The sequence below is a fragment of the Nerophis ophidion genome, linkage group LG22 (assembly GCF_033978795.1).
Source record: "Nerophis ophidion isolate RoL-2023_Sa linkage group LG22, RoL_Noph_v1.0, whole genome shotgun sequence".
In the NCBI taxonomy this organism is placed as follows: Eukaryota; Metazoa; Chordata; class Actinopteri; order Syngnathiformes; family Syngnathidae; genus Nerophis; species Nerophis ophidion.
Genome location: NC_084632.1, coordinates 19,754,895 through 19,781,677, shown reverse-complemented (window position 1 = coordinate 19,781,677; position 26,783 = coordinate 19,754,895). Strand labels below are relative to the sequence as shown.

The window sequence follows — 26,783 nt, the reverse complement described above, 5'->3', positions numbered from 1 at the left end:
TGACATGCAAGCAGAGTAGATTTTTGTAAAAAGCTTTTATAATTGTTAAGGACAATGTTTTATCGACTGATTGCAATAATGTAAATTTGTTTTAACTATTAAAAGAACCAAAAATATTACTGTTTTTTATCTTCGTGAAAATATTGGACACAGTGTGTTATGAGATGCGCTGCAAGTGTAAGCCACTGTGACACTATTGTTCTTTTTTTTTAATTTTTATAAATGTCTAATGATAATGTCAAAGAGGGAATTTTAATCACTGCTATGCTGAAATTATAACTAATATTGATACTGTTGTTGATAATATTCATTTTTGTTTCACTACTTTTGGTTTGTTCTGTGTCGTGTTTGTGTCTCCTCTCAATTACTATGTTTATTGCAGTTCTGAGTGTTGCTGGGTCACGTTTGGTTTTGGACTTGGATTGCATTGTTATGGTATTGCTGTGTATTGTTTTGTTGGATTGAAAAAAAAAATGCTGTCTTTAATTTGAAGCGGAGTGGTATGTTTTTTTGGCCACAATCATTCATTAGATTAAACTCAGTAAATTGAACGATGTGGACATGTTTGTTACTGGATTTTTCTAATACGCTTCTGCCTTGGAGACTTTGTATGTGTAAGTAATATGCAACCAGAATTTTTTGATACTTGTTCATATTGACAAAAGTGCTGTTTTAGACTGCAATAGTGCTTAATTAAAGATACTTATTATGTATTTCTAACTTTTGTGTTCATGTGTGCTTAACTGTTGTGTAGCGGCTATCTCGACTACCAGGTTTACTCTTTGTCTAGTACTTCACTAAAATACAAGAAAAGACCGACTTTGTGTGCTTATTGAAGGACATTTAGATGTGGACCGGCTGTCCAGCTTTGCACAATTACAGGACTGCTGGTAGAGTTTTTAAGATGAAAGCCATTCAACATTCAATGCGTCTTTTGTTTGCTGAGATTGGACTGATATCCAGTGTCTGATTGGTACATCCCTATATAGCAGTAAAAATAAGGATGCAAAGACACAGAACTTGCAATGACATTTTTGTGTTTTCAGCATAGATCCCAAAGTGGAAAAGGAGCTCAGGAAAAAATTCAAGGTAAATATAATTTTTCCACTTTTTCATTACTCATGTTGTGCAGTAAACCGAGCAAGTACAGTATATCTAAAAGGGCCTGTAAATTCCTTGCCCTTATGTGGGCCTACCGAGGATGTCGTAGTGGTTTGTGTTGTGGTTTGTGCAGCCCTTTGAGACACCAGTGATTTAGGGCTATATGAGTAAACGATTGATTGATTGATTGATTGATTGATTGATAAAAAGTAATACCGTATTTCCCTGATAAGTGGTAGAAAATGAATGAGATGTATGTATGTATGTATATATATATATATAATCAGTGACGTGCGGTGAGGTTCATGGCTGGTGAGGCACTGACTTCATCACAGTCAGATTTATAAACATATGGACCCTATAGAGTATCTTATTCACCATTTGATTGGCAGCAGTTAACGGGTTATGTTTAAAAGCTCATACCAGCATTCTTCCCTGCTTGGCACTCAGCATCAAGGGTTGGAATTGAGGGTTAAATCACCAAAAAGGATTCCCGGCCGCTGCTGCTCACTGCTCCCCTCACCTCCCAGTGGGTGAACAAGTGGATGGGTCAAATGCAGAGGACAAATTTCACCACACCTAGTGTGTGTGTGTGTGTGTGTGTGTGACAATCATTGGTACTTTAACTTAGTGTAGCAGGTACTTTAGCTAGTATAGTATAAATAAATTACACTTATTATTATCATTATTAGCGATAATACTGCTAACATTAACAATATTAAATAATCACATGTATGTAGAAAATAACAAACACGACGGTACACAGTGTTGTCAATATGACAGGTGTAACACAGTGTTGTCACTATGACAGGTGTAACACAGTGTTGTCACTATGACAGGTGTAACACAGTGTTGTCACTATGACAGGTGTAATACAGTGTTGTCACCATGAGAGGTGTAACACAGTGTTGTCACCATGAGAGGTGTAACACAGTGTTGTCACCATGAGAGGTGTAACACAGTGTTGTCACTATGACAGGTGTAACACAGTGTTGTCACTATGACAGGTGTAACACAGTGTTGTCACCATGACAGGTGTAACACAGTGTTGTCACCATGACAGGTGTAACACAGTGTTGTCACCATGACAGGTGTAACACAGTGTTGTCACCATGACAGGTGTAACAGTGTTGTCACTATGAGAGGTGTAACACAGTGTTGTCACTATGAGAGGTGTAACACAATGTTGTCACTATGAGAGGTGTAACACAGTGTTGTCACTATGAGAGGTGTAACACAGTGTTGTCACTATGAGAGGTGTAACACAGTGTTGTCACTATGAGAGGTGTAACACAGTGTTGTCACTATGAGAGGTGTAACACAGTGTTGTCACTATGACAGGTGTAACACAGTGTTGTCACTATGACAGGTGTAACACAGTGTTGTCACTATGACAGGTGTAACACAGTGTTGTCACTATGACAGGTGTAACACAGTGTTGTCACTATGACAGGTGTAATCGCGCTCCAGCGGCAGTTTTCATTCATTGTCTTTACTGTAGCATAAAAAATGCAGATGGCCTTAAAACGCCACAATACTCAGTCAGCATATTTAGATACCCAAAATAAAGACTGGACATAAATATAAATTCAATCGGATCAGAAACATTGGAGGAAACGGGATTAAAACCCGATGCTAACCGCCCATTGAAAATACATGGGTACGGCTAGTGGCTACTATTAGCAAACAGATAGACTTACCAACTCGGCGTAATATCTCAACATCGACACACTCTTACGTCGCTACTCGGCCCTGATTGTTGGCACCTATAAGTTTACAATTAGTTGTAAAATTTTGGACGGTTGTTTTTACGATACGCAAATGACAACTTTAAAACATACCGGCTTTGGCTTAGCCGAGTAGTGCAAGAATGAGCTCTGGGATCACTAGCGCCCTCTACCACCAGGAGTCTGGAGAATAGGAGCCTCACATTGTACGTGTTTCGCAGTTTTATGATTGCCCAGCACAAGAAATACGTAACACACATACAGTTGTTGACAAAATACACTATACATTATATACCTCAGCTAACTAAACTATGGAAATGTATAATATAATTCATATAGCAATACGGTCTCACTGCACAGCAGGCCAGCAGTTAGCCGAGTCATTGCGCAATCCATGGTGACGGGAAGGCTCAGCTGGCTATGACTCAACGCAAGTAATTCTCAGTATTTGAACGGCTAATATGAAAATTAAGCGATTTTGAATAAAAAAATATTTAAAACTGGTGAAGTTAAATGGTAAATAACTTTATAGTATAATAACTGGATACATATAACAATATATATATTTTTTTTCTTTTTACATTTTTTTTTCTTTCCATGATGGCATCAGGGGCGTGGCCTCACCTGCCGCCCCTGACTGCACGTCACTGATATACATACACATGGTCTTGAAAAAAAGGGGTAGTCTTATTTTTAAGATATTACAGTATTTAGGTTCTGCACTAAATAATAAATTGGTTAGAAACAGTGAAATTAGTATACAGCAGTTATTCTCAAACTGTGGTACGTGTACCACTTTTGGTAGGAGGGCTCCATCTAGTAGTACGACAAATAATCACTTGATTAAAGCACAGTGTTTTTTTCACCTAAAATCAGATCTGGTGTCACTGTTCCAACTGTGTGTAATGTCACAGTGGTTAAGCAAATTGAATAAACTTAATAGTTAAATCAACCCTCTGCTTTGTTTTTAATGAATATTTAGGCCTACTACGCTAGTGTATTTTAATGTTGGTCATTTTGGTGGTACTTGTAGAGCCAAGTTTTTTTCTGAGGTGGTACTTGGCGAAAAAAGTTTGACAGCCCCTGATAGGTTGTCTTGCAAATGTCCATCACTTTGACATGTCCACGGTTAAAAAAGGTTCCATTGTGTCTCAGTGCAAGGGTCCACTCCGAGTAATGCACACTATGATGGTGGACCATAACGGTGTCATGAAGAAGCCAAGGGGGAAAGACCTCCATGTGACGCACGGCGAGGTTCTGGATGTCATTCAGCTTACCAACAGCAAAAAAGCTCTGTGCCACAACCGCACATCAGGAAAATGTAAGTGAATGCCTCGCAACTTCATTGTCATTGTATTGTCACAAGCAGTATGAAAAAAATGGCAACATTTTCTTCAGTCAAGAAACAAAACAAACTTGACTTTTATTTGTAGGCTGCATATTTACAGATTTGTTTATTCTGCTTTAAAGTAAACTAATACATTTTTTGTGTATCAATTTAAATAGGCAATGGTTTGATGGCACTGTCCGCAGCGGAAAAAGAACACAAGACCTAATTATCCAACAGTAAAGTCAAAATGTTTTTTTTTGGTCCCCCAAATAGTGTGTTAATGTGCAAAACTGAATTCAAAATTAACAACTTTGGAAGGCATATATATTTAGATATATATATATATATATATATATATATATTTACCATGAATTGATCAACGTGGACCCCGACTTAAACAAGTTGAAAAACTTATTCGGGTGTTACCATTTAGTGGTCAATTGTACGGAATATTTACTGTACTGTGCAATCTACTAATAAAAGTATCAATCAATCAGGTTTAGAGCAGGGGTCGGGAACCTTTTTGGCTGAGAGAGCCATGAAAGCCAAATATTTAAAAATGTATTTCCGTGAGAGCCATATAATATTTTTTAACACTGAATACAATTAAATGCGTGCATTTTTAAGTAAGACCAACATTTTTAGAGTATAATAAGTCTCTTATTATTTTTAATAACATTGTTATTCCAAAGCTAACCAATAAATATAATACTTTTTACCATTAATGCGACTTCTTGAACAGGTGCAATAGAAAATGGATGATTGGATCAAATTTATGAGAATGTTTTATAATTTGAACGTTATTTTTAACACAGTGATTATCAGCGGAATTATTCATTAGTTATCGTGTTAAGCAATGTCAGCTAATATTTATCTGAGAGCCAGATGCAGTCATCAAAAGAGCCACATCTGGCTCTAGAGCTGTAGGTTCCCTATCCCTGGTTTAGAGGATTGCTTCTCAACAGGCGGCGACCCAAATTAATCATCACTGCACTCCTCTTTGCGTGAAATATTTTAAGTATGTATTTCTTCTATTAGAATGAATTATTACACATGGAAGATACTGAAACCAATACAATGTAAGTCAATCAACATACGTAGAACAAAACATAGGTTGGAAATAGAACAAATTAATGTGATATCTAATCTAAAAACTGCTTGAGAAATGTATAGTTTTATCATATGTTTAGATTATCATTCATATTATTATTTACTGATGCTATTATTTTGACAAGCTTTAGCACACAAAAAAAAATGTGTACACATGATCACTATGACAACCATAAGTAGTAAGACTATTTGTTTTATAAGTCATATTTTTGGGAGGATTTGGACGGCCTAATTTTTTTTTTTTTTTTTTTTTTTTTTAATGTAAGCTACTAATCTGGTACGTGTTTATTTTCTCTTCAGAATATGTCATGGGTGAATAAAAAAACAGCTGAAGGCCGCAAATGGCACCTGGGTCACACTTCGAATACCCATGATTTTGAGTATCAGAAATAGGCTTTTTAATGGGTTCTACTGAATTATATTCTATATGTTTATGATTGATCAATGCTCTCTTTCAGACAAATATGAGCACTGTCAATATTTGTGATAACTTGTCCATATAGGTGACGTCTTTATTTCAAAGGAATAACATTTAAGTGAATAAAGCACTATAGATAAAATCCAAACAATCTTTTTTGTGATTTTTTTATTTTTTATTTTACAGCTGGTTATGTGTCAAGAAAACTTCTTCTTCCATTGTAAGTGAATCCTCTTCATTGCAGATTTATATGTTATGGAAGTAGAATTGTCTCACATCAACTTATATATATACATCAATATGATATTAATACATATGCATATACTAATAAATATACAAGTGTGATATACAAATAAATGCATAATTTGTATAAATAAACACGTATTTGTAAATATATTTTTGAGATTTGAAAATATATACAAATAAAATGTATAAATATAAAAATATGACATACAAATAAATGAAGAATTTGGATAAATATGTATTTGTAAATATATTTTTGATATTTTAATATAAATATGCTTGATTTTGTACTTGTATTTGTATTGAATTTGCATATGTGGATCGCTTTTTTGCTTTTGTGTCGATGAGACATTCCTACCACAAACCAGATGTACAAATATATGTGGAGTTACTCACGCCCCTGAACAACCAGCAGAGGGCACTGCAGCCAGAGCGGTCTGGGTCACAGACATGGTCAGACACTGGCAAGCCAATCAGAGGCACACTAGGGAGGGTCATATAGTGGAATAAATGAATTGGCAAGTAAAACTAGTATTAAATGGGTTGTACTTGTATAGCGCTTTTCTACCTTCAAGGTACTCAAAGCGCTTTGACACAACTTCTTCATTCACCCATTCACACACACATTCACACACTGATGGAGGGAGTTGCCATGCAAGGCGCTCACAAGCACCCATCAGGAGCAAGGATGAAGTGTCTTGCTCAGGACACAACAGACGTGACGAGGTTGGTACTAGGTGGGGATTGGACCAGGGACCCCTCGGGTTGCGTAAGGCCAATCGTAGAAGCACAACGCTCTCTAAAATGTAAATATTCGCATTGACAGCCCTGAGGGACGCCTCAGGACAAGGGACCAAAGCCGAAACCGACTCATCAATTTGGATCTTAAAAGTTCTGTTTGTCAGATATTACCTTAACCATTTCAAGGGTGTGCCTTTAAAACCCACACATTGTTCTAAGTAACTAATGAGAGTTGTGTGATCCACTGTTTTGAACGCAGCAGTTAGATCTCAAATAATTAAAAATGGCAGGATCGCCACAATCAGTGGATACTAAAAGGTTGTTAAAAACCCTTAAAAGTGCATATTTCGGTGCTATGAGAGGCTTTGAAACCGGACTGAAAAACATCAACAATAGCGTGCAAATCAAGATAAGACTGTAATCGTAAATAAATGATAAATGGGTTATACTTGTATAGCGCTTTTCTACCTTCAAGGTACTCAAAGCGCTTTGACACTACTTCCACATTCAGCCATTCACACACACATTCACACACTGATGGAGGGAGCTGCCATGCAAGGCGCTAACCAGCACCCATCAGGAGCAAGGGTGAAGTGTTTTGCTCAGGACACAACGGACGTGACGAGGTTGGTACTAGGTGGGGATTGAACCAGGACCCTCAGGTTGCGTATGGCCACTCTCCCAACTTCGCCACGCCAAGTGTGTTGTAGTAGTACCATGGTTGTATCTCCTAGATAGTTTAGTCAGTCACTCAGCTTTTACAAGTATTGATGTGACGACGACGTCTGGCAACATCCAAAATATATAATGAAGTAAAAGTGGAAGTCGGAGAAAAAAAAAGATCCTCCAGTAATGTACAGATACAGCATTTCAGTACTGCTAGTGATGTAGGCCTTAATAGCCTTGGCCTTAGCTCTACTTTGTTAGCTGCTGGCTGGCTAACGTTGCCAGACGTTGTCGTCACATCAACACCTGTAAAAGCTGAGTGACTGACTAAACTATCTAGTAGATACAACAATGGTACTACTACAACACATCTGAAACAGTTATCAATACTAGTTATTATTTACCCATCCATTTATTCCACTATATAACCTTTCCTAGTGTGCCTCTGCTTGGCTCGCCAGTCTGACCATGTCTGTGACCCAGACCACGCTGGCTGCAGCACCCTCTGCTGGTTGTTCAGGTGAGTGTGTTACTCCAAATTTATTTGTGCATCTGGTTTGTGCTAGGAATGTCTCATCGACAAAAAAGCGATCCGCATATGCAAATTCAATATGAATACAAAATCAAGCATATTTATATTCAAATCAAAAAAATATATTTTCAAATACGAATTTATTTATACAAATTCTTGATTTATTTGTATGTCACATTTTTATATTTAAAAATGTTACTTGTATTTATTTTCATATCTCCAAAATATATTAAATACGTGTTTATTTATACAAATTATTCAATTATTTGTATATCACATTTGTATTCATATTTTTATTAATACATGCATATGTATTAATATCATATTGATACATATAAGTTGATGTGAGACAATTCTACTTCCATGATATGTTGTTGTAGTTACTGTGTCACATTAATGAAAAAAACTAACTCTAATTATGATTAATCCTCGTTTGCAGGGATGGGGACATTTACGACGACGTCGATAATTCAAGTGGTGAGTTATCTAGGTTTCTTCCTTTTTTTCTTCTGATTAAAGTCATTGAGTTAGACCAGAAGTTCAGTTGATCTATTTTCTTGTTTTGCCTTTCAGACCACCATGCCAACGACTCCCTGCACACCGATTACTAAACCACGCCAACATACAAGCTTACTAAGAAATCAAGTACAACCTGAGAAACAAAACCTATTTTTATAACGGTCAAAAATGTAATATTGTGTTAACCCAAACAATAAAATAATCTGCACTTACTGTACTTATCCAAACTGTATAAAATGGACACACTATTCTTGAAGTGTTTTACCTGACCTCTTAGATCAGGGGTCTCAAACAGGCGGCCCGCGAGATTTTATTTTGCGGCCCGCACCTTTATATGAAAATTTAATGTTGGTGCGGCCCGCGAGTTTTACATGAATGCCGCTTTACAGCATCATACTTATATACCCTCGATTTTTCCACGAGACTCCCAATTTTCAGTGCCCCTCCAGGGGTAATCATTCTCCCGAATTTTACCCAAACAATATTAAGGGAGCACTGCCTTTAGCGTCCTCTACAACCTGTACAAACAGCGTGGCAGCCCAGCAACATGTTGAATTTGGCGTCTGTAGACGCCATAAGCGACTGCAAGACGCTGAGTCACACTTTAAAAGCGTTACTAAAACGGCCTTCTTTCATCTCCGTAATATCTCTAAAATTCGCTCCATTTTGTCCACTAAAGACGCCGAGATCATTATCCATGCGTTTGTTACGTCTCGATTACTGTAACGTATTATTTTCGGGTCTCCCCATGTCTAGCATTAAAAGATTACAGTTGGTACAAAATGCGGCCGCTAGACTTTTGACAAGAACAAGAAAGTTTGATCATATTACGCCTGTACTGGCTCACCTGCACTGGCTTCCTGTGCACTTAGGATGTGACTTTAAAGTTTTATTAATTGCGTATAAAATACTACACGGTCTAGCTCCAGCCTATCTTGCCGATTTGTACTGTACCATATGTCCCGGCAAGAAATCTGCGTTCAAAAGACTCCGGCTTATTAGTGATTCCTAGAACCCAAAAAAAGTCTGCGGGCTATAGAGCGTTTTCCGTTCGGGCTCCAGTACTCTGGAATGCCCTCCCGGTAACAGTTCGAGATGCTACCTCAGTAGAAGCATTTAAGTCTCACCTTAAAACTCATCTGTATACTCTAGCCTTTAAATAGACCTCCTTTTTAGACCAGTTGATCTGCCGCTTCTTTTCTTTCTCCTATGTCCCCCCCTCCCTTGTGGAGGGGGTCCGGTCTGATGACCATGGATGAAGTACTGGCTGTCCAGAGTCAAGACCCAGGATGGACCGCTCGCCTGTGTATCGGTTGGGGACATCTCTACGCTGCTGATCCGCCTCCGCTTGAGATGGTTTCCTGTGGACGGGACTCTCGCTGCTGTCTTGGATCCGCTTGAACTGAACTCTCGCGGCTGTGTTGGAGCCACTATGGATTGAACTTTCACAGTATCATGTTAGACCCGCTTGACATCCATTGCTTTCGGTCCCCTAGAAGGGGGGTGGGGGGGGTGCTGACATCTGAGGTCCTCTCCAAGGTTTCTCATAGTCAGCATTGTCACTGGCATCCCACTGGATGTGAATTCTCCCTGCCCACTGGGTGTGAGTTTTCCTTGCCTTTTTGTGGGTTCTTCCGAGGATGTTGTAGTCGTAATGATTTCTGCAGTCCTTTGAGACATTTGTGATTTGGGGCTATATAAATAAACATTGATTGATAGTTGATCAACAGCCATACAGGTCACACTGATGGTGGCCGTATAAACAACTTTAACACTGTTACAAATATGTGCCACACTGTGGACCCACACCAAACAAGATTGAGAAACACATTTTGGGAGAAAACATGCACCGTAACACAACATAAACATGACAGAAAAAATACCCAGAATCCCACGCAGCCCTAAGTCCTACAGGCTAAGATATACACCCCAGCCCCCACCAACCCCGCCCCCTATTGTAGCCCGGAAGAGTTAGTGCTGCATTGGATTGGGCCGGCACACTGTCTGTATGGTGGAAAAGCGGACGAGACAACTGGTTGTAGAGGACGCTAAAGGCAGTGCCATCACGGCACCCCCTTAATATTGTTGTCCGGGTGATAACCGAGAGAATGATTGCCCCGGGAAATTGTCGGAGGGGCACTGATGTTCGGGTGTTTCCCAGAAAGATCGCGAGAGTTGGCAAGTGTGTTGCTAAGGCGGGAAAGCCATTCAAAGGTGAATTCATTAAAAAGCGCACACTAGATTTTTTAAAGAAATATTTACTTGCGCCCTAGCCTCTCCCAGTCTCTGCATCCAGTGGCACCCAGGTAAATTGAGTTTGAGACCCCTGTCTTAGATACTTTTGATAAATACTCCTATTTAAGTACATTTTTGTGTGATATTTATAATATTTTAAATGAATACTGCTTGTTTACCTCAATTAGGTTTGTTTTTTTTTCTCCCCAAATATCTTGAATAACAACAACAATCTACAAAACAAGCTATTAGTCATGCTTGTAATTAAAGCGATATATTTTATGACCGTTAGAGAGCAGTATGTAACCTCCGCTGTGTAAAGGCGAATTCACGAGACATCAACGGAAGAAGAAGAAGGCTATCGAAGGGTTGTTTCCTGGTCAAAGTCCAGCTGGAGATAAGAAAAATCAAACGTCATAATGCCTTGAAAGTAATAAAATTACTATTTTATGTTTCTTTTATTTTTGGTAATGTGTACATTTACCCTTCAGACATGCAGGACTCAGTAGACTGCCTTGTCCGACAGTTGGAGTCTTACAGAGGAAGAGATCGAATTGTGAGTAAACTACGCAAATTACGTAGTTGCATTATCTGTCTGTGAACGCTCAATATGATTATAATGATTTGTCCTCAATTAATTATTTAGTTTAGATAGTACTTTATTTATTCCTTCAGGAGAGTTCCTTCAAGAAGATAAAATTTTCAGCACAATCCCATTCAAATAGGAGAAATATAACCTTAGAGCAAAATCTATATTAAAACATTTGTATGCACGTACAACACTTAAAACCTTTAGCATATCAGCATGTTGAATTAAATTATGGAATGGATTAAGTAATGAAATTAAACATTGTACTGATATGATCCACTTTAAGAGGATGTTTAAATTAATAGTGCTTACAAAGTACAAAGAAGAATTATGTGAAACACTTTCAACCTTATTGAAAATAAGATATTCTTCATCTCAGTATGTTGGCAACGACTGGATTAGTTAATTGCATGTTACAGAACTTTTGTATTGCTTACTAACGGATGTCATTTTGATATTTTGCTGTAAAGAGGGTCAGTAGATGTATGTATGTATTTGTGGGCGCTCTGAAGTGGGAAAGGGGTAGGATTAAATTAGCTTTGCTTCTTCCTACTCCTTTTCGGGCATGATGAAATGTGAGGTAATATTGTATTGTCTGTATTGTATTGTGTTGTAAATATTCATGTTCGAAATAAACTAAGAAAAGAAAAGAAAGAAAGAAAGATCAGACGAACATTACAGGGAGACAGAACAGGATCACTGACGGGTCTGCCGGCTTCCAGCGCCCCTTACAAAAAAGATGAGATACAGGTAAACAAGTGGGGGGAATGGGAGAAAAAAATAGAAGATTAAAATAAAAGAAAAGAAAAAAATCAGTCCAAGCCAGGGCCCCAGGAGAGGGAGTTCAGACTGAGGCCAAGGGAAAAAAACAACTCATAGCCATAGTACACATCCCTCTTACATGTGTGTAAGAGGGAAACATCAAAGAACACAAAGGACATGAAAGACATTAAAGCAGCGGATACAACCAGACACTTATACATACAGCTATGAATAAAAACTAAAAGAAACATATACACTGTGGTGGCCTCTGCGGTGTTCCGCGCCATCGTCCCCTGGGATGGAGGGAGCATGGCCAGGGACAGGAGCAGTCCCAACAAAGCAACCAAGAGAGCCAACTCCACTCTCAGCCGCCAACCAACTCTCGGCCAGTGTCCAGTCCGCATGGATGACCGAGGATACGTCCAAGGAGAATAAGGTGTCCGACACCTGCTCACCCAGCCAAGACACCGCGAAGCCTCTCCGTCCCGGCGCTCAGTGCTAACTCCACAGCCATGTCCCCTCATCCGCATCTCCTCCAGTCTCTCCAAACAGACTCCGGTGTGGCAGAGACCCAGCAGCTGGTCTCCATGGCCAAAAGGCTCCCAGGAGGCAGATCCAGAAGTCCACAAAAAAGCACCGCAGAGGTCACGAAAGTGCCACCCCTTGTCACATAGTCCCAAAGGGTCCCGGACCAAAAGGCAAAAATAATTATAAATAAATATATATATAATAACACATGAAAACAAGAGGGAAACACTTGCTTCAATGTGGAAAAATATCAACGTGTGTATTAAGTTGTGGATCTATAAACTTAATCAACACGGTATATTTGGTTATACGTTGGGACATTGATGATTAACGTGTATGATGACTGTATTACGCTGATTGTACTTATTTGTAACATGAATTGATAAACGTGGAGCCCGCCTTAAACAAGTTGAAAAACGTATTCGGGTGTTACCGTTTAGTGGTCAATTGTAGGGAATATGTACTGTACAGTGCAATCTACTAATAAATGTTTCAATCAATCAATCAAAACTCATTGGATATTCGCTTCCGTAGCTCCATTGGAAGCGCCCCCTCACTGTGGCCGGACTTGTCGCTCATTCTGCGGGGAGCTCCCATGAGAAATGACGCTCTCAATACTGGTCGTTTACACGTAGGGACCGTCAATAAATTTGTTGAAGAGTTTGTATAAAATGTAAAATGTTTATCTTCTATATCAAAACACCATTGAATCCATAACAAAGTCAGAAAATTAGCCCTTCCTTAAAATGTTGTGCACATTATTTTATGATTTATTGGATTTGATATACTTTTTCATAGTTGGATCCAGGTCATGTGACCTAGAAACTTAATTCCACTTCCTATTAGTAGGGCTAGCCTTTTTCGTGTCATGCACACCTTTTTATTGTCAAATTATAGTCAAGATTTATTAACCTGACTCTCGGCAAACCTTTGTAGATTGCTGAGCTCCACACAAGGATCTGGGCTCGAAAGATTTGCAAACTCCTTCCAGATAGCAAAAAATAACGAACCAATCAGGGTCGCCGGGCGGGATTTCATATATGTGACCTTGCGCGGAAGCGACTGTTTGATTCAAACAACAATGGCGGCGCACAGCCCTCACCGTGCCGTGTGCTGACATTGATTCCGATATTGCAACTGTTTCGTCGAATCTATCGAATATGAATTCTTTAAAAGACTAACAGTGAACAGTTTTGAAGACATTTATTTGGTGGCAAGGATGTTGTAGCTCTTCTTCCGACCGGGTTTGGATTCCCCAGCGTCGCTCTCATCAGTGTCACAGGTTGATTTCGATGTGAGTGATTGAAGAAGCACGTCATTCGAGATAACAGACAAGTGGTTTATCCAATCACATACAATTATTTTCTTACAAGGCCCCGCCTTCTGAAATACATCTCCTATTGAGAACTTCCAGATCCTTGTGTGGAGCTCAGCAAACTACAAGGGTCGGGCGAGAGTCAGGTTAGAGATTCATAGGATTTTATATCAAATAAAGCCTATCCTAACTCCTTTAGCCTGTCCTCCAGTGATAACAACACTTGATAAGGATACATAAAGGAAAACTGCACCATTTCTTCTTTTAAATTGTGCCTGTCATTCACAATCCTTATGTGAGACAAGCACACTTTTGTTTTTCTGTTTTGTATGCATTCTATTTAGTGAATAAATGTGAGCAAAAGTCCGCTTACAATGAAACGTATAGGAGTCGCTTTATTCTTCCTAAAAAGCGCTTAAAAAAACATCTAAACACCTCACATTTTGTATAAATGCTGTTAGTATATATGTATTATGTAGTAACAAACACATTAATAATATAAGTTAAAGTACCAATGATTGTCACACACACACAAGGTGTGGCAAAATTATTCTCTGCATTTGACCCATTACCCTTGATCATCCCCTGGGAGGTGAGAGGAGCAGTGAGCAGCAGCGGTGGCCGCACCCGGGAATCATTTTTTGTGATTTAACCCCCAATTCCTACCCTTGATGCTGATAGCGAAGCAGGGAGGTAATGGGACTCATTTTTATAGTCTTTGGTATGACTCGGCCGGGGTTTGAACTCACAACCTACCGATCTCAGGGTGGACACTCTAACCACTAGGCCACTGAGTAGGTAATTACATGTAGTATTTGCGCATTTTTTCTCATTTTAAGCATAAGGCAGCACAATCATTTAAAAACCGCATCACAATTCCTTTAACAACATTCCTTTAACAACATACTGTAACTGATTATTACTTACTGCAGACTTCATGAGAGCCAACAAACATAATAAAACATCACTTACTGTACAATGTCAGCTGTAACTGGGAATCCGAATGTTACAATGTTAATGTATTTGTGTTTAGATAAACAATGACTCATAATCCTCGCGGGGGAAAAGTGTGGGGTCAAGCAGCTTTTATTTCTGGGTCTAAATAGGCTGTCAAAGTTGACAAACTTGTCGGGCTACGTCGTCATCCTTTCACTATCCAGGTGAGAGGTATGATTTACAATTCAGAATAAACTTTCACTAGCTCCGAGGCGAGGAAGCTGCCTTGTTAGAAATTGATGCTTAACTTTAGCGCTTATAAAAAAAATATTGCTAATAGTTGGTTACTATTCAGGTCACAAAATTTAAATGGAGTATTGGTGGTTTTTGGATGTTTATTTAGAGAGCTTTATGTGAAGACTGGTCGGCACAGTGCTGCCGGGAATGTCTCTTCGTGGATGTGTAGACATGAATACAGCAAGAGGTAAGATATAATAAATTTGTTCTAAATAACAAAAAGGAGCTCTGGACAGAAACACTGGAGCTTAAGAAAAGGCAAACCAAAAACGCTAGTATGAGAACTAGGAAGTAAAAGTAAATAACTAAGCTGGCACGAAAGCACACAAAAACCAGAAAAAATTCCTCAGCGTAAAAGCTAGCGGGAATATACATACAAATTGCGTGAAAGCAAACGATCAAAACCAGACGTACAGTTTTGTGAAAGCAAACTATGAAAACCCAGACGTACAGTTGCGTGAGAACAAACTATGAACCGAGAAAGGATAAACAAAGAAGGCTGGATTATATAGTAGGGTGATAATTAGTAGCAGGTGTGCGGGGATCGAGACTAGCAGGTGGACTGATGAGTACCATGGTGACGGACTAAACAGGAAGTAAGTGGGTCAGAAAGAGAATGAAACAAAAATGGAAAAATAAACGTGAAGATCCGAGTTACGGATCGCAACACTTTATGTGCTAAATAGAGGACCTCGAGTTGACTCCATTGTAAGCAGACTTTAATTTATGTTTATGAGTTACAATGCAAAAAAAAAACATGTTCTTGTCTTTCATACAGACTGAATTATAGGCAAGATTTTAAAAAGTGTAGTTCCCCTTAAAGGTTCCAACACATGCTGTTTATTTGCTGTAATGGAGGTGTTTATTATTACTAAGGGAGCGACTTTACAGTGTATGAAGAAACATATTTAGCTGCTCGCCACTGGTCATCCGTGTCACAGTGTCAGCCACAGAAATTGTTTTTTGTGATCGCCATTAATTGGCAATGGTGATCACATACTTTTTCACAAAAATCGCCCGATACTGATCGGTGGCTGATCATTCGGCACATTCCTAGATTCAAGTGCTCTGCCTGCACCTAACACATTGCTTTCAAAATGGACAAATCAAATATGTGATGCTACAGTGTCTGACGCCAACCTCTTCCTTGCAGATAAGGACGCTTTGTTACAGCTCCCAGTTTGTCGGAGGCATTCTTTCCTGCAAGACGGATGGTTCGTCTCCTAACCTCGGAAAAAGCCTTCTGCTGTTGTCTGCTCAGCTAAGCCACTGCAGGACAGTGCTGAGACTTTTTGATGATCTCTCCATGCTGGCTTATACCCGCACTTACGGATTTGGTGCTAAGGTTTATGATGTGAAACAATCGCAATAATTTGTCTTTGCGCAAGTTTTTTAATGTTACCGATGTTGTGTGTCGCCCAAAGGAGGAAGACATAGCCGTGCGCTGGATATCGGTCCTTGAGAATGTGGCTGACCAGCTGTACTACCCGTGTGAACACGTGGCCTGGGCGGCAGATACTCACCTTATTCAAGCAAAGTCTGATCCATGGTGGCTCTTAAGCAACGCGCTGTGGGGAACCTCGCTGCTGCTTGGCATACTGAGGTGAAATATTGTCTTTTGTATTCCAAAAATAGTCCAGTTAATCGGTCAAACTTTATTTGGCCCCGATCGGATACCAGCAAAAAAACTGTTTTTGGCTTGTATCTAAACTCTCCGATACAAGCAGTCCTACTTGTGCATCGCTGAACAGCCAGTTAACATCTAAATGTCCTCTAATTAACACACAAGGTTGGTCTTTTCTTGTATTTTAGTCAAGTTGTTTACAAAAGGAGCTAGCCGCTACACAATAGCTAAGGCCACAATGGCACACAAGCTTGGGGTAGGGTGTGGGGAAAAATTTGATTCAAGTACAAATCGCGATTCTCACCTTGTGCGATTCAGAATCAATTCTCATTTTTAAAAAATATATATATATATATATATTTTTTTTTTTTATCAATCCAACAAACAGCAATACCATAACAATGCAATCCAGTTCCAAAACCAAACCTGACCCAGCAACACTCAGAACTGCAATAAACAGAGCAATTGAGAGGAGACACAAACACGACACAGGACAAAGTAAAAGTAGTGAAACAAAAATGAATATTATCAACAACAGTATCAATATTACGGAAGGACTTACAGGACAATAAAATGCCGGACAAACCGATTTGAGAACACTTTTTATCCGAGAGTAATAGTGTCGATGAACACAAGATAACAATAATGACTGTGCATGTGAGCTGTATGCTTGGTATTTTTATGTATTTTATGAATTTTTATCTATTTATCTATGTTCTTATGTTTTTATGTATGATTTTGCACTAAATTAGTTCTGCATACAATTTTGTTGTACAATGACTATAAAGATCTATTCTAATATTAGTTATAATTTCAGCATAGCAGTGATTAAAAATCCCTCATTGAAATTATCATTAGACGTTTATAAAAATCTAAAAAAAAAGAACAATAGTGTCACAGTGGCTTACACTTGCATCGCATCTCATAAGCTTGACAACACACTGTGTCCAATGTTTTTACAAAGATAAAATAAGTCATATTTTTGGTTCAGTTAGTTGTTAAAACAAATGTACATTATTGCAATCAGTTGATAGAACATTGTCCTTTACAATTATAAAAGCTTTTTAAAAAAAATCTACTACTCTGCTAGCATGTCAGCAGACTGGGGTAGATCCTGCTGAAATCCTATCTATTGAATGAATACAGAATACAATATCGTTTTTGAATCGAGAATCGCAGTGAATCGAAAAAATCGATTTATAATTGAATCGCGACCCCAAGAATTGATATTGAATCGAATCGTGGGACACCCAAAGATTTGCAGCCCTAGTAATTAGTGTCTTTAATTGAACAGTGTCTAAAACAGCACATTTGTCAATATTCATTATGACAAGTAAGGAATATTTCTAGTCTCAAAGGCAAACAGCGTTTTACAAAGTATTCAGCAACAAACGTGTCCGGATTGTTCAACTTAATAATAATAATATTGTTGCCACGAGGTGTCGCCAAAAACAATTACAACTCCACTTCAACTTAAAGGGGAATTTTGCCTATTGTTCACAATCATTATGAGAGACAAGAACATACGTCTTTTTTTTTTTTTTTTTTAATGATTTTAGAAAGATGCGACTAATGAGTGACCATTGTAGCCTTCAAAGCCCGCTAAAACAACTTCACAACTATCCAGCAACGTTTTATATACACATTGCATATCTATATATAATGTAGTAACCGACACGTTCATAACAGTATGTAATATGTACCATTTTAATCATTTCTGGGACTGATTTTTTCCGCGCATGGATTTCTGTTTCAAAAGCAGCGCATGTCTGACTTCTGGCAAGAAATGTGTTTCGACTTCCGGAATCAAACATAAATGTGTTCCAGTGTTGGTCCGATACCAATATTTTGGTACCGATACCGGTGCTAACATTTTTTCGATACTTTTCGGTACTTTTCCATATAAAGGGGACCACAAAAAATTGCATTATTGGCTTTATTTTAACAAAAAATCTTAAGGTACATTAAACATATGTTTCTTATTGCAAGTTTGTCCTTAAATAAAATAGTGAACGTACAAAACAACTTGTATATTAGTATTAAGTAAGCAAACAAATGCTCCTAATTTAGCTGCTGACGTATGCAATAACATATTGTGTCATTTTCCATTCTATCATTTTGTCAAAATTATTAAGGACAAGTGGTACAAAATTGATTATTAACCTGCTTGTTCATTTACTGTTAACATTTGCTTACTTTCTCTTTTAACATGTTCTATCTACACATCTGTTAAAATGTAATAATCACTTATTCTTCTGTTGTTTGATACTTTCCATTAGTTTTGGATGATACCACAAATTTGGACATCAATCCGATACCAAGTCGTTACAGGATCATACATTAGTCATATTCAAAGTCATGTGTCCAGGGACATATTTCCTGAGTTTATAAAAATAATATACATTTTTTAAAACGAAAAAAGATGTGATGCCAAAAACGGAGTGGCGGACCGGTACGTTTCAGAGGCGGTATCGTACCAAAAATGATTAATTAGTATCACGGTACTATATTAATACCGGTATACCGTACAACCCCAGTGTGTTTTAATAATAGCAGACTTGGTAACAAACTTGGTCCCCTCCAAGATTTCTCACTCCGCCCAATGGGTTGAGTTTTTTATTGCCCTAATGTGGGATCTGAGTTGTGGCTTGTGCAGCCCTTTGAGACACTTGTAATTAAGGACTATATAAATAAAACAAAGACAACTATTTTTGGACAAATAAGGATTCACAACGTTATAATTTTGAAGTTAAATATACTGCTGCTTAAAGAAGCGAGCACAAAGGAAGAGTGAGATGTTGAAGCACAGGGAAGCCAGGATAGTGAGGTAAAAGCAAATTTTGACGCTATAAATATGGAACCTGGAGCCAAGCTATTTCAACAGAAATTGAAAGTTTATCCAAAATCAACAAGAAATTCACCGGCCAGCTGGACCAGATGAACAACTGTCCATCAAGTGAGTCACTTTAATATCGATCATGATACACGCAGCACATCATGCTTGTTATTACAACTATAGCACAAACACTGTCTGGTTAGCTTTATACAAACAAAGCATGTTAATACTTTTCAGATACTGTAATAAGATTGTTCATGTTTTTCAGTCAGTACAGATTGATGTCTTATGGCATTGTTGTGCGTGACAATCTCAAATGAGTTTTGTGTTGTTGTAGAAGCTAGCTTATCTCTTACTGTAGTTAGCTTTTAAGGCTAATACAGATGCACGCCAATGTCTTACCACGCTAGAGAAAGAGTTCTTGAGTGTGTGCACTTACAATAACTATGTCCCTACAGCTTGGGTATTATACAGGTTGCGAAACGTAAATGAAGTATTGTTGACGGTTTTTGAATGCATTTTTAAAGTGATTTGACGTATAATTGGTTGTGTTGGAACAGCGTGGCTTCGTAAAAAAAGAGAGCGGGTACTTTCCTGGCCCGCCTGCAGTCCAGACCTATCTCCCATTGAAAATGTGTGGTGCATTATGAAACATAAAATACGACAGCGGAGACCCCCAACTGTTGAACGACTGAAGCTCTACATAAAACAATGGGAAAGAATTCCACTTTCAAAGCTTCAACAATTAGTTTCCACGTGATGCAGCCATGAAATTCTAAGTTAATTATTATTTGTAAACAAAATAAAGTTTATTAATTTGAACATCAAATATCGGAGGGGTTAGTGCGTCTGCCTCACAATACGAAGTTCCTGCAGTCCTGGGTTCAAATCCAGGCTCGGGATCTTTCTGTGTGGAGTTTGCATGTTCTCCCCGTGAATGCGTGGGTTCCCTCCGGGTACTCGGCTTCCTCCCACCTCCAAAGACATGCACCTGGGGATAGGTTGATTGGCAACACTAAATTGGCCCTAGTGTGTGAATGTGAGTGTGAATGTTGTCTGTCTATCTGTGTTGGCCCTGCGATGAGGTGGCGACTTGTCCAGGGTGTACCCCGCCTTCCGCCCGATTGTAGCTGAGATAGGGGCCAGCGCCCCCCGCGACCCCAAAAGGGAATAAGCGGTAGAAAATGGTTGGATGGAAAAATCTTGTCTTTGTAGTGCATTCAATTGAATATGGGTTAAAAAGGATTTGCAAATCATTGTATTCCGTTTATATTTACATCTAACACAATTTCCCAACTCATATGGAAACGGGGTTTATATATATCGCTTTTCTCGAGTGACTATAGGGAAACCCAATATCAAAATTACATTTAAACCAGTGTGGGTGGCACTAGGAGCAGGTGGGTAAAGTGTCTTGCCCAAAAACACAACGGCAGTAACTAGGATGGCGGAAGCAGGAATCGAACCCGGAACCCTCAAGTTGCTGGCACGACCACTCTACCAACCGAGCTATGCTGCCCCATCTTGTCTCTCATGATTGCAGATAGCCAAAATTTGAAAAAAAAAGGGTAGTTCTCCTTTAAGACAGCATATGTCCATTCCAGACCGTTGGTAATAGGTTGTTTTTATACCTACCATTGCTCTCAGAGTAATATTACTTCATCAAACTTTTTCTAACATTCCACAAAATAAGCAAGTATGTATGATTTGCGCTGATAGCGTATTAGATTCATAACAGTATCGGCCAATACACGATACTCCCGTCCTCTTCCGTGGACATTAGTGTCCACTGCACAGTACACTAGTTACCAGGACTATATTGAAATAATAATTGGTACCGGTACTTTTGTCTTATTAGTGACATGACTTTTGTTTTTTTCAGGTCCCTCCGATTTCTGCTGCTTCTCAGGAGAAAGAGGAGATGTGAGCAAGATGGAAGCAGGTTGAGTCTCTACAGCTCTCTTGGAATATCTCATCTGGCCACATTTAAAAAAGGGAATAACAGAATGTGAGTTATTTGGTTTATTTACACTCTTCCCCAGGGATCGTGAGCTCCGCAGACGGATGCAGTCGGAACTGCTTTCTATCGTTGGGTTTATGACGGACCTCAGTAACGCCGTCCACTGGATGCCGCATGGCTTCCTGTGGGCGGGTCGGTTCCCCACCTGGCTGGTGGGGCTGATGGGTACCATTTCTTCTGTGACTATGTGGATCAAGATGAATGCTTAAGATCGCAACCAGTCATGCAGCGCTTAGTCATTTCTATCACTCTTTGGTCATCACTGGAATGTAGAAATGATTTTAGATTTAATATAAGTGTATGATCGGTTGGACTATTTGTGCATATTATTTCAGCATTTTTATAATAAAAACGCACAATTTGTTTATATTTATGTGTAACTCCTGGATATTTTACTGTAAAACAACCTTCGACATAGCCATTATTTGTTATCAAGCTTAACAAAGCCAAAAATGTTATACACATATTACAAAACCCGTTTCCATATGAGTTGGGAAATTGTGTTAGATGTATATATAAACGGAATACAATGATTTGCAAATAATTTTCAACCCATATTCAGTTGAATATGCTACAAAGACGACATATTTGATGTTCAAATTGATTAACGTTTTTTTTGGCAAATAATCAACTTTAGAATTTGATGCCAGCAACACGTGACAAAGAAGTTGGGAAAAGTGGCAATAAATACTGATAAAGTTGAGGAATGCTCATCAAACACTTATATGAAACATCCCAAAGGTGTGCAGGCTAATTGGGAAACAGTTGGGTGCCATGATTAGGTATAAAAGCAGCTTCCATGAAATGCTAAGTAATTCACAAACAAGGATGGGGTGAGGGTCACCAATTTGTAAGCAAATTGTCGAACAGTTTTAGAACATTTCTCAACGAGCTATTGCAAGGAATTTAGGGATTTTACCATCTACAATCCGTAAAATCATCAGAAGGGTCAGAGAATCTGGAGAAATCACTGCACGTAAGTGATGATATTACGGGCCTTTGATCCCTCAGGCGGTACTGCATCAAAAACCGACATCATTGTGTAAAGGATATCACCACATGGGCTCAGGAACACTTCATAAAACCACTGTCAGTAACTACAGTTGGTCGCTACATATGTAAGTGCAAGTTAAAACTCCACTATGCAAAGCCAAACCCATTTATCAACAACACCAGGCAACGCCGCTGGCTTCGCTGGGCCCGAGCTCCTCTAAGATGGACTGATGCAAAGTGGAAAAGTGTTCTGTGGTCTGACGAGTCCACATTTCAAATTATATTTGGAAACTGTGGAGGTGGTGTCCTCCGGAACAAAGAGGAAAATAACTATCTGGATTTTTATCGATGCAAAGTTCAAAAGCCAGCATCTGTGATGGTATGGGGGTGTATTAGTGCCCAAGCCATGGGTAACTTACACATCTGTGAAGGCACCATTAATGCTGAAAGGTCCATACAGGTTTTGGAGCAACATACAGTATGTTTTCATCCAAGCAACGTTATCATGGACGCCCCTGCTTATTTCAGCAAGACAATGCCAAGCCACTTGTTACAACAGCGTGACTTCGTAGTAAAAGACTGCAGGTACTTTCCTGGCCCGCCTGCAGTCCAGACCTGTCTCCCATCAAAAATGTGTGGCGCATTATGAAGCGTAAAATACGACAGCGGAGACCCTGGACTGTTGAACGACTGAAGCTCTACATAAAACAAGAATGGGAAAGAATTCCACTTTCAAAGCTTCAACAATTAGTTTCCTCAGTTCCCAAACGTTTATTGAGTGTTGTTAAAGAAAAAGGTGATGTAACACAGTGGTGAACATGCCCTTTACCAACTACTTTGGCACGTGATGCAGCCATGAAATTCTAAGTTAATTATTTGTTAAAAAAAACAAAAAACAAAAAAACGTTTATGAGTTTGAACATCAAATATCTTGTCTTTGTAGTGCATTCAATTGAATATGGGTTGAAAATTATTTGCAAAGCTTTTTATTTCGTTTATATGTAAATCTAACACAATTTCCCACCTCATATGGAAACGGGGTTTGTAATATTGAGATATATAAGTTGATGTGAGACAATTCTACTTCCATAAAAAAGGGACACGCGGTAGAAATGGATGGATAGACTATTTTAACCCAACTTTAAGAATGATGATACACACTTACTCTTGGGAACATAGAGGGACCCACTCACACCTTCTACGCCACCGTGGGAAAATTTAGTTTTTAGGGGTCCGAAAATGAGCTTATTATAAAGGTAACCAATCCGAGGTGTAGTTCTGTTAGGAACCAATCGTATATATGGAAACATATGTATGTGCCCTCCATAGAATGTGTAGACGCATTTTTAAAGTACAAATATATATATATTTTTTTATTGCTGCTTTTATTTATTTATTATATGCCTTTTACTGAATATGCACTAGCACTGTTTTCAATATTATTTGATAATGCCTTTTATATGGCATTTAATTTTATTGTATGTACTGCTGGGTGGCGGGGCTCTCACTTAGAGATGGTAAATGGCAAATGGGTTGTATTTGTAAAGCGCTTTTCTACCCTTTTTTTAACGAGTCCTTAGCGCTTTGACAGTATTTCCACATTCACACACTGACGGCGGGAGCTGCCATGCAAGGCGCTCACCAGGACCCATCAGGAGCAAGGGTGAAGTGTCTTGCCCAAGGACACAACGGACATGACTAGGACGGTAGAAGGTGGAGAGATAGGGTGAGAAGCTCTGCCATCCGAGGGAAGCTCAAAGTAAAGCCGCTGCTCCTCCACATCGAGAGGAGCCAGATGAGGTGGTTCCGGTATCTGGTCAGGATGCAACCCGAATGCCTCCCTAGGAAGGTGTTTAGGGCACGTCCAACCGGTAGAAGACCACGGGAAAGACCCAGGACAGGCTGGCCTGGGAATGCCCCGGGGAGAGCTGGACAAAATGGCCAGGGAGAGGAAAGTCTGGGCGTCTCTTCTTGGGCTGTTGCCCCCGCGACCCGACCTCGGATAAGCGGAAGATGGATGGATGGTATGTACTGTATGTTATTGTATGTCTACTTGGACGTTGGAGTCGGCAAAAAAGCTTGATTGATCATCTATTGATGTACAGTAAGGTTTTTTTTTTTAGGTTTTATGATCTTAAAATAAGTTTTTGTAAAATGAAACATTTTAAACATGCACTCTTTTTAATTGGCAGGCTGTCTTGTTTTAATGGACTTGTTGCAATCTTTGGCAAGCTAGGTGATGTTTGCTGTGGTCTGGAACAACATGCCACACAAACTGTGAGAAACCCAGCCAATATTACATACAGATAATGTGTCATGAGACATGCAAATATAAAATAAACACCCAGAGGACATAAGTAAAGGAAATTAAATTGCAGTCACGGAGTGACCATATATGCCTGATAAGCACTCCAGCAAATCAATAAAATCAACAAAGCTAACTGTCGTGCATTCATGCACAGCATAAACGTTTTGGTGGACAAAATGAAACAAAGGAGTGGTATAAAACATGTCTTTCTGTGGCAGCATGGGAGAAAGTTGTACTTGTAAACAAACTACGAAGAGCTCAAGGATCGCTGAAATTTGTCGGACAAATCGGTGCTAGCCAAATACTCTCATGAGTGAAGTATGTATAACCATACTTGTCAACCCTCCCGATTTTCCTGGAAGACTCCCGAATTGCAGTGCCCCTCCCAAAAATCTCCCAGGGCAAACGTTCCCCCGAATTTCTACCGATTTCCACCCGGACAACAATATTGGGGGCGTGCCTTAAAGGCGCTGCCTTTAGCGTCCTCTCTCACCTGATAATGAGACTATTATATATGTCTCCGTTATCCATAGGTTTATCTATAACCCATAAAGTAGGCAGAGCTATTTCTCAGCATGTTTATTCCAGCCGGCACATTGATACACTGACACACAACATCCGGATTCCCATCATGCATTGCTTCAAAACTACCGCAAGTAGTAATGTCCAAAAACATAACAGAGACGAAGCAGAAGAACGAAGAAGAGACAATGCGATGGCGAGTAAGAAGAAGTAGGCTTTCAAGATCCAAAATGATTGGAAAAAAGAATTTCAGTCCATCACGGTGGCCGACCGGATATACTCATTCAAGAACGGATTATATATATATATATATATATATATATATATATATATATATATATATATATATATATATGTGATGTGAAGTATATGCTTTTCTTATCTGTGTTTTGTTATGGATGTTTTACATGAGAATAAAAGGGATTAATATTGAACAATAATGCCGAATGATAGTCTTTATCTGTGAACGACTCTTGGTGTGGCGGGTTCTTCTGAGACCGACAGATATTTTCCGGGAGCCCGGGATACAGGTTTGAGCAAGACTTTTATTGGCATGTATATAAGGCGCAGGACTTTTCAGCCAGCCGTGTGCGTGCTTTCATTCCCGTCTGCTTTGCTGATAAAGGCGACAGGTGATTAGATAACCAGTCCCAGCTGGGCAATCTACTCACCTGCCAGCTGGGCTTCGAAGCCGAGCCATACACACTCCCTTCCCGCAGGAGGCGTGCCGACCACGCCCCCCTCCACAATTACCTTCTAACTTGACTGTATAGTGAGTTTTAGATTGACTCGATTTTGGGCAAAAGTTACTGAGTTATTATGTATGAAGTCACGATTGCAGCATGACAAGAAAAAAATATTAGGCAAAAATTACTAAAGCCTGCTCAGTGGCCTCGTGGTTAAGAGTTTCCGCCCTGAGTTCATAGTAAAGACTATAAAATTACCTCCCTGCTTGGCACTCAGCATCAAGGGTTGGAATTGGGGGTTAAATCACCAAAAATGATTCCTAGGAGTGGCCACCGCTGCTGCTCACTGCTCCCCTCACCTCCCAGGGGGTGAACAAGGGGATAGGTCAAATGCAAAGGGTAATTTCACCATACCTAGTGTGTGTGTGACTATCATTGGTACTTTAATAATAGCAACTATAAATAGCAGAACAAAGTGAGATGGAAGTCACAAATAGAGGACCAATTTTCTTAATTTTACAAATAAACTTATATAACCTGTCGGGCAAGGATCTATAAATAGGTTTTAGTGATGGGACAAAATGTGCTGAGGCTTTGAGACTTCAAACCGCGTATCAAGGCTTTATTTATGTACATGGGTCTTATTGACTATAAAAAACTTAAAATCCCATTCCACCTTCTCTAGCTTGTTGAATTCTCTCTACAGCAGGGGTCTCAAACTCACTTTACCCGGGGGCCAGTGGAT

General features: G+C 39.2%; 2 protein-coding genes across 3 annotated transcripts in view; both read left to right on the top strand.

Moving 5' to 3' along the window:
* si:ch73-40i7.2 (FYN-binding protein 1) overlaps positions 1–8,604 on the top strand; it is a 71,510-nt gene extending 62,906 nt beyond the window's left edge. The window contains exons 12-16 of the mRNA XM_061883450.1: positions 1,047–1,089; positions 3,984–4,149; positions 5,873–5,906; positions 8,308–8,345; positions 8,442–8,604. Coding sequence (XP_061739434.1) covers positions 1,047–1,089; positions 3,984–4,149; positions 5,873–5,906; positions 8,308–8,345; positions 8,442–8,479 — 319 coding nt within the window. The 3' untranslated portion in view covers positions 8,480–8,604. The remainder of the gene's footprint in view (positions 1–1,046; positions 1,090–3,983; positions 4,150–5,872; positions 5,907–8,307; positions 8,346–8,441) is intronic.
* Positions 8,605–9,618: 1,014 nt separating this feature from the next.
* Positions 9,619–21,898, top strand: pex11g (peroxisomal biogenesis factor 11 gamma). 2 transcript variants are annotated; one of them, XM_061883451.1, is made up of 6 exons: positions 9,619–11,052; positions 11,114–11,178; positions 16,203–16,394; positions 16,474–16,652; positions 21,392–21,451; positions 21,552–21,898. In XM_061883451.1, exons 2-6 carry the CDS (start codon positions 11,116–11,118, stop codon positions 21,736–21,738), a joined length of 681 nt encoding a protein of 226 aa, XP_061739435.1. In that variant the 5' UTR covers positions 9,619–11,052; positions 11,114–11,115; the 3' UTR covers positions 21,739–21,898. The 2 variants fall into 2 exon arrangements, with proteins under 2 accessions (XP_061739435.1, XP_061739436.1); XM_061883452.1 differs by having other exon boundaries at positions 11,043–11,178.
* The last annotated feature ends 4,885 nt before the right edge of the window (positions 21,899–26,783 follow it).

Coding starts and splice junctions, on each gene's coding strand:
- pex11g (XM_061883451.1), top strand. CDS start 11,116: ATGCAGGACTCAGTAGACTGCCTTGTCCGACAGTTGGAGTCTTACAGA. Junction 11,179..16,202: donor ACAGAGGAAGAGATCGAATT/GTGAGTAAACTA, acceptor TCTTCCTTGCAG/ATAAGGACGCTTTGTTACAG. Junction 21,452..21,551: donor TGTGAGCAAGATGGAAGCAG/GTTGAGTCTCTA, acceptor ACTCTTCCCCAG/GGATCGTGAGCTCCGCAGAC.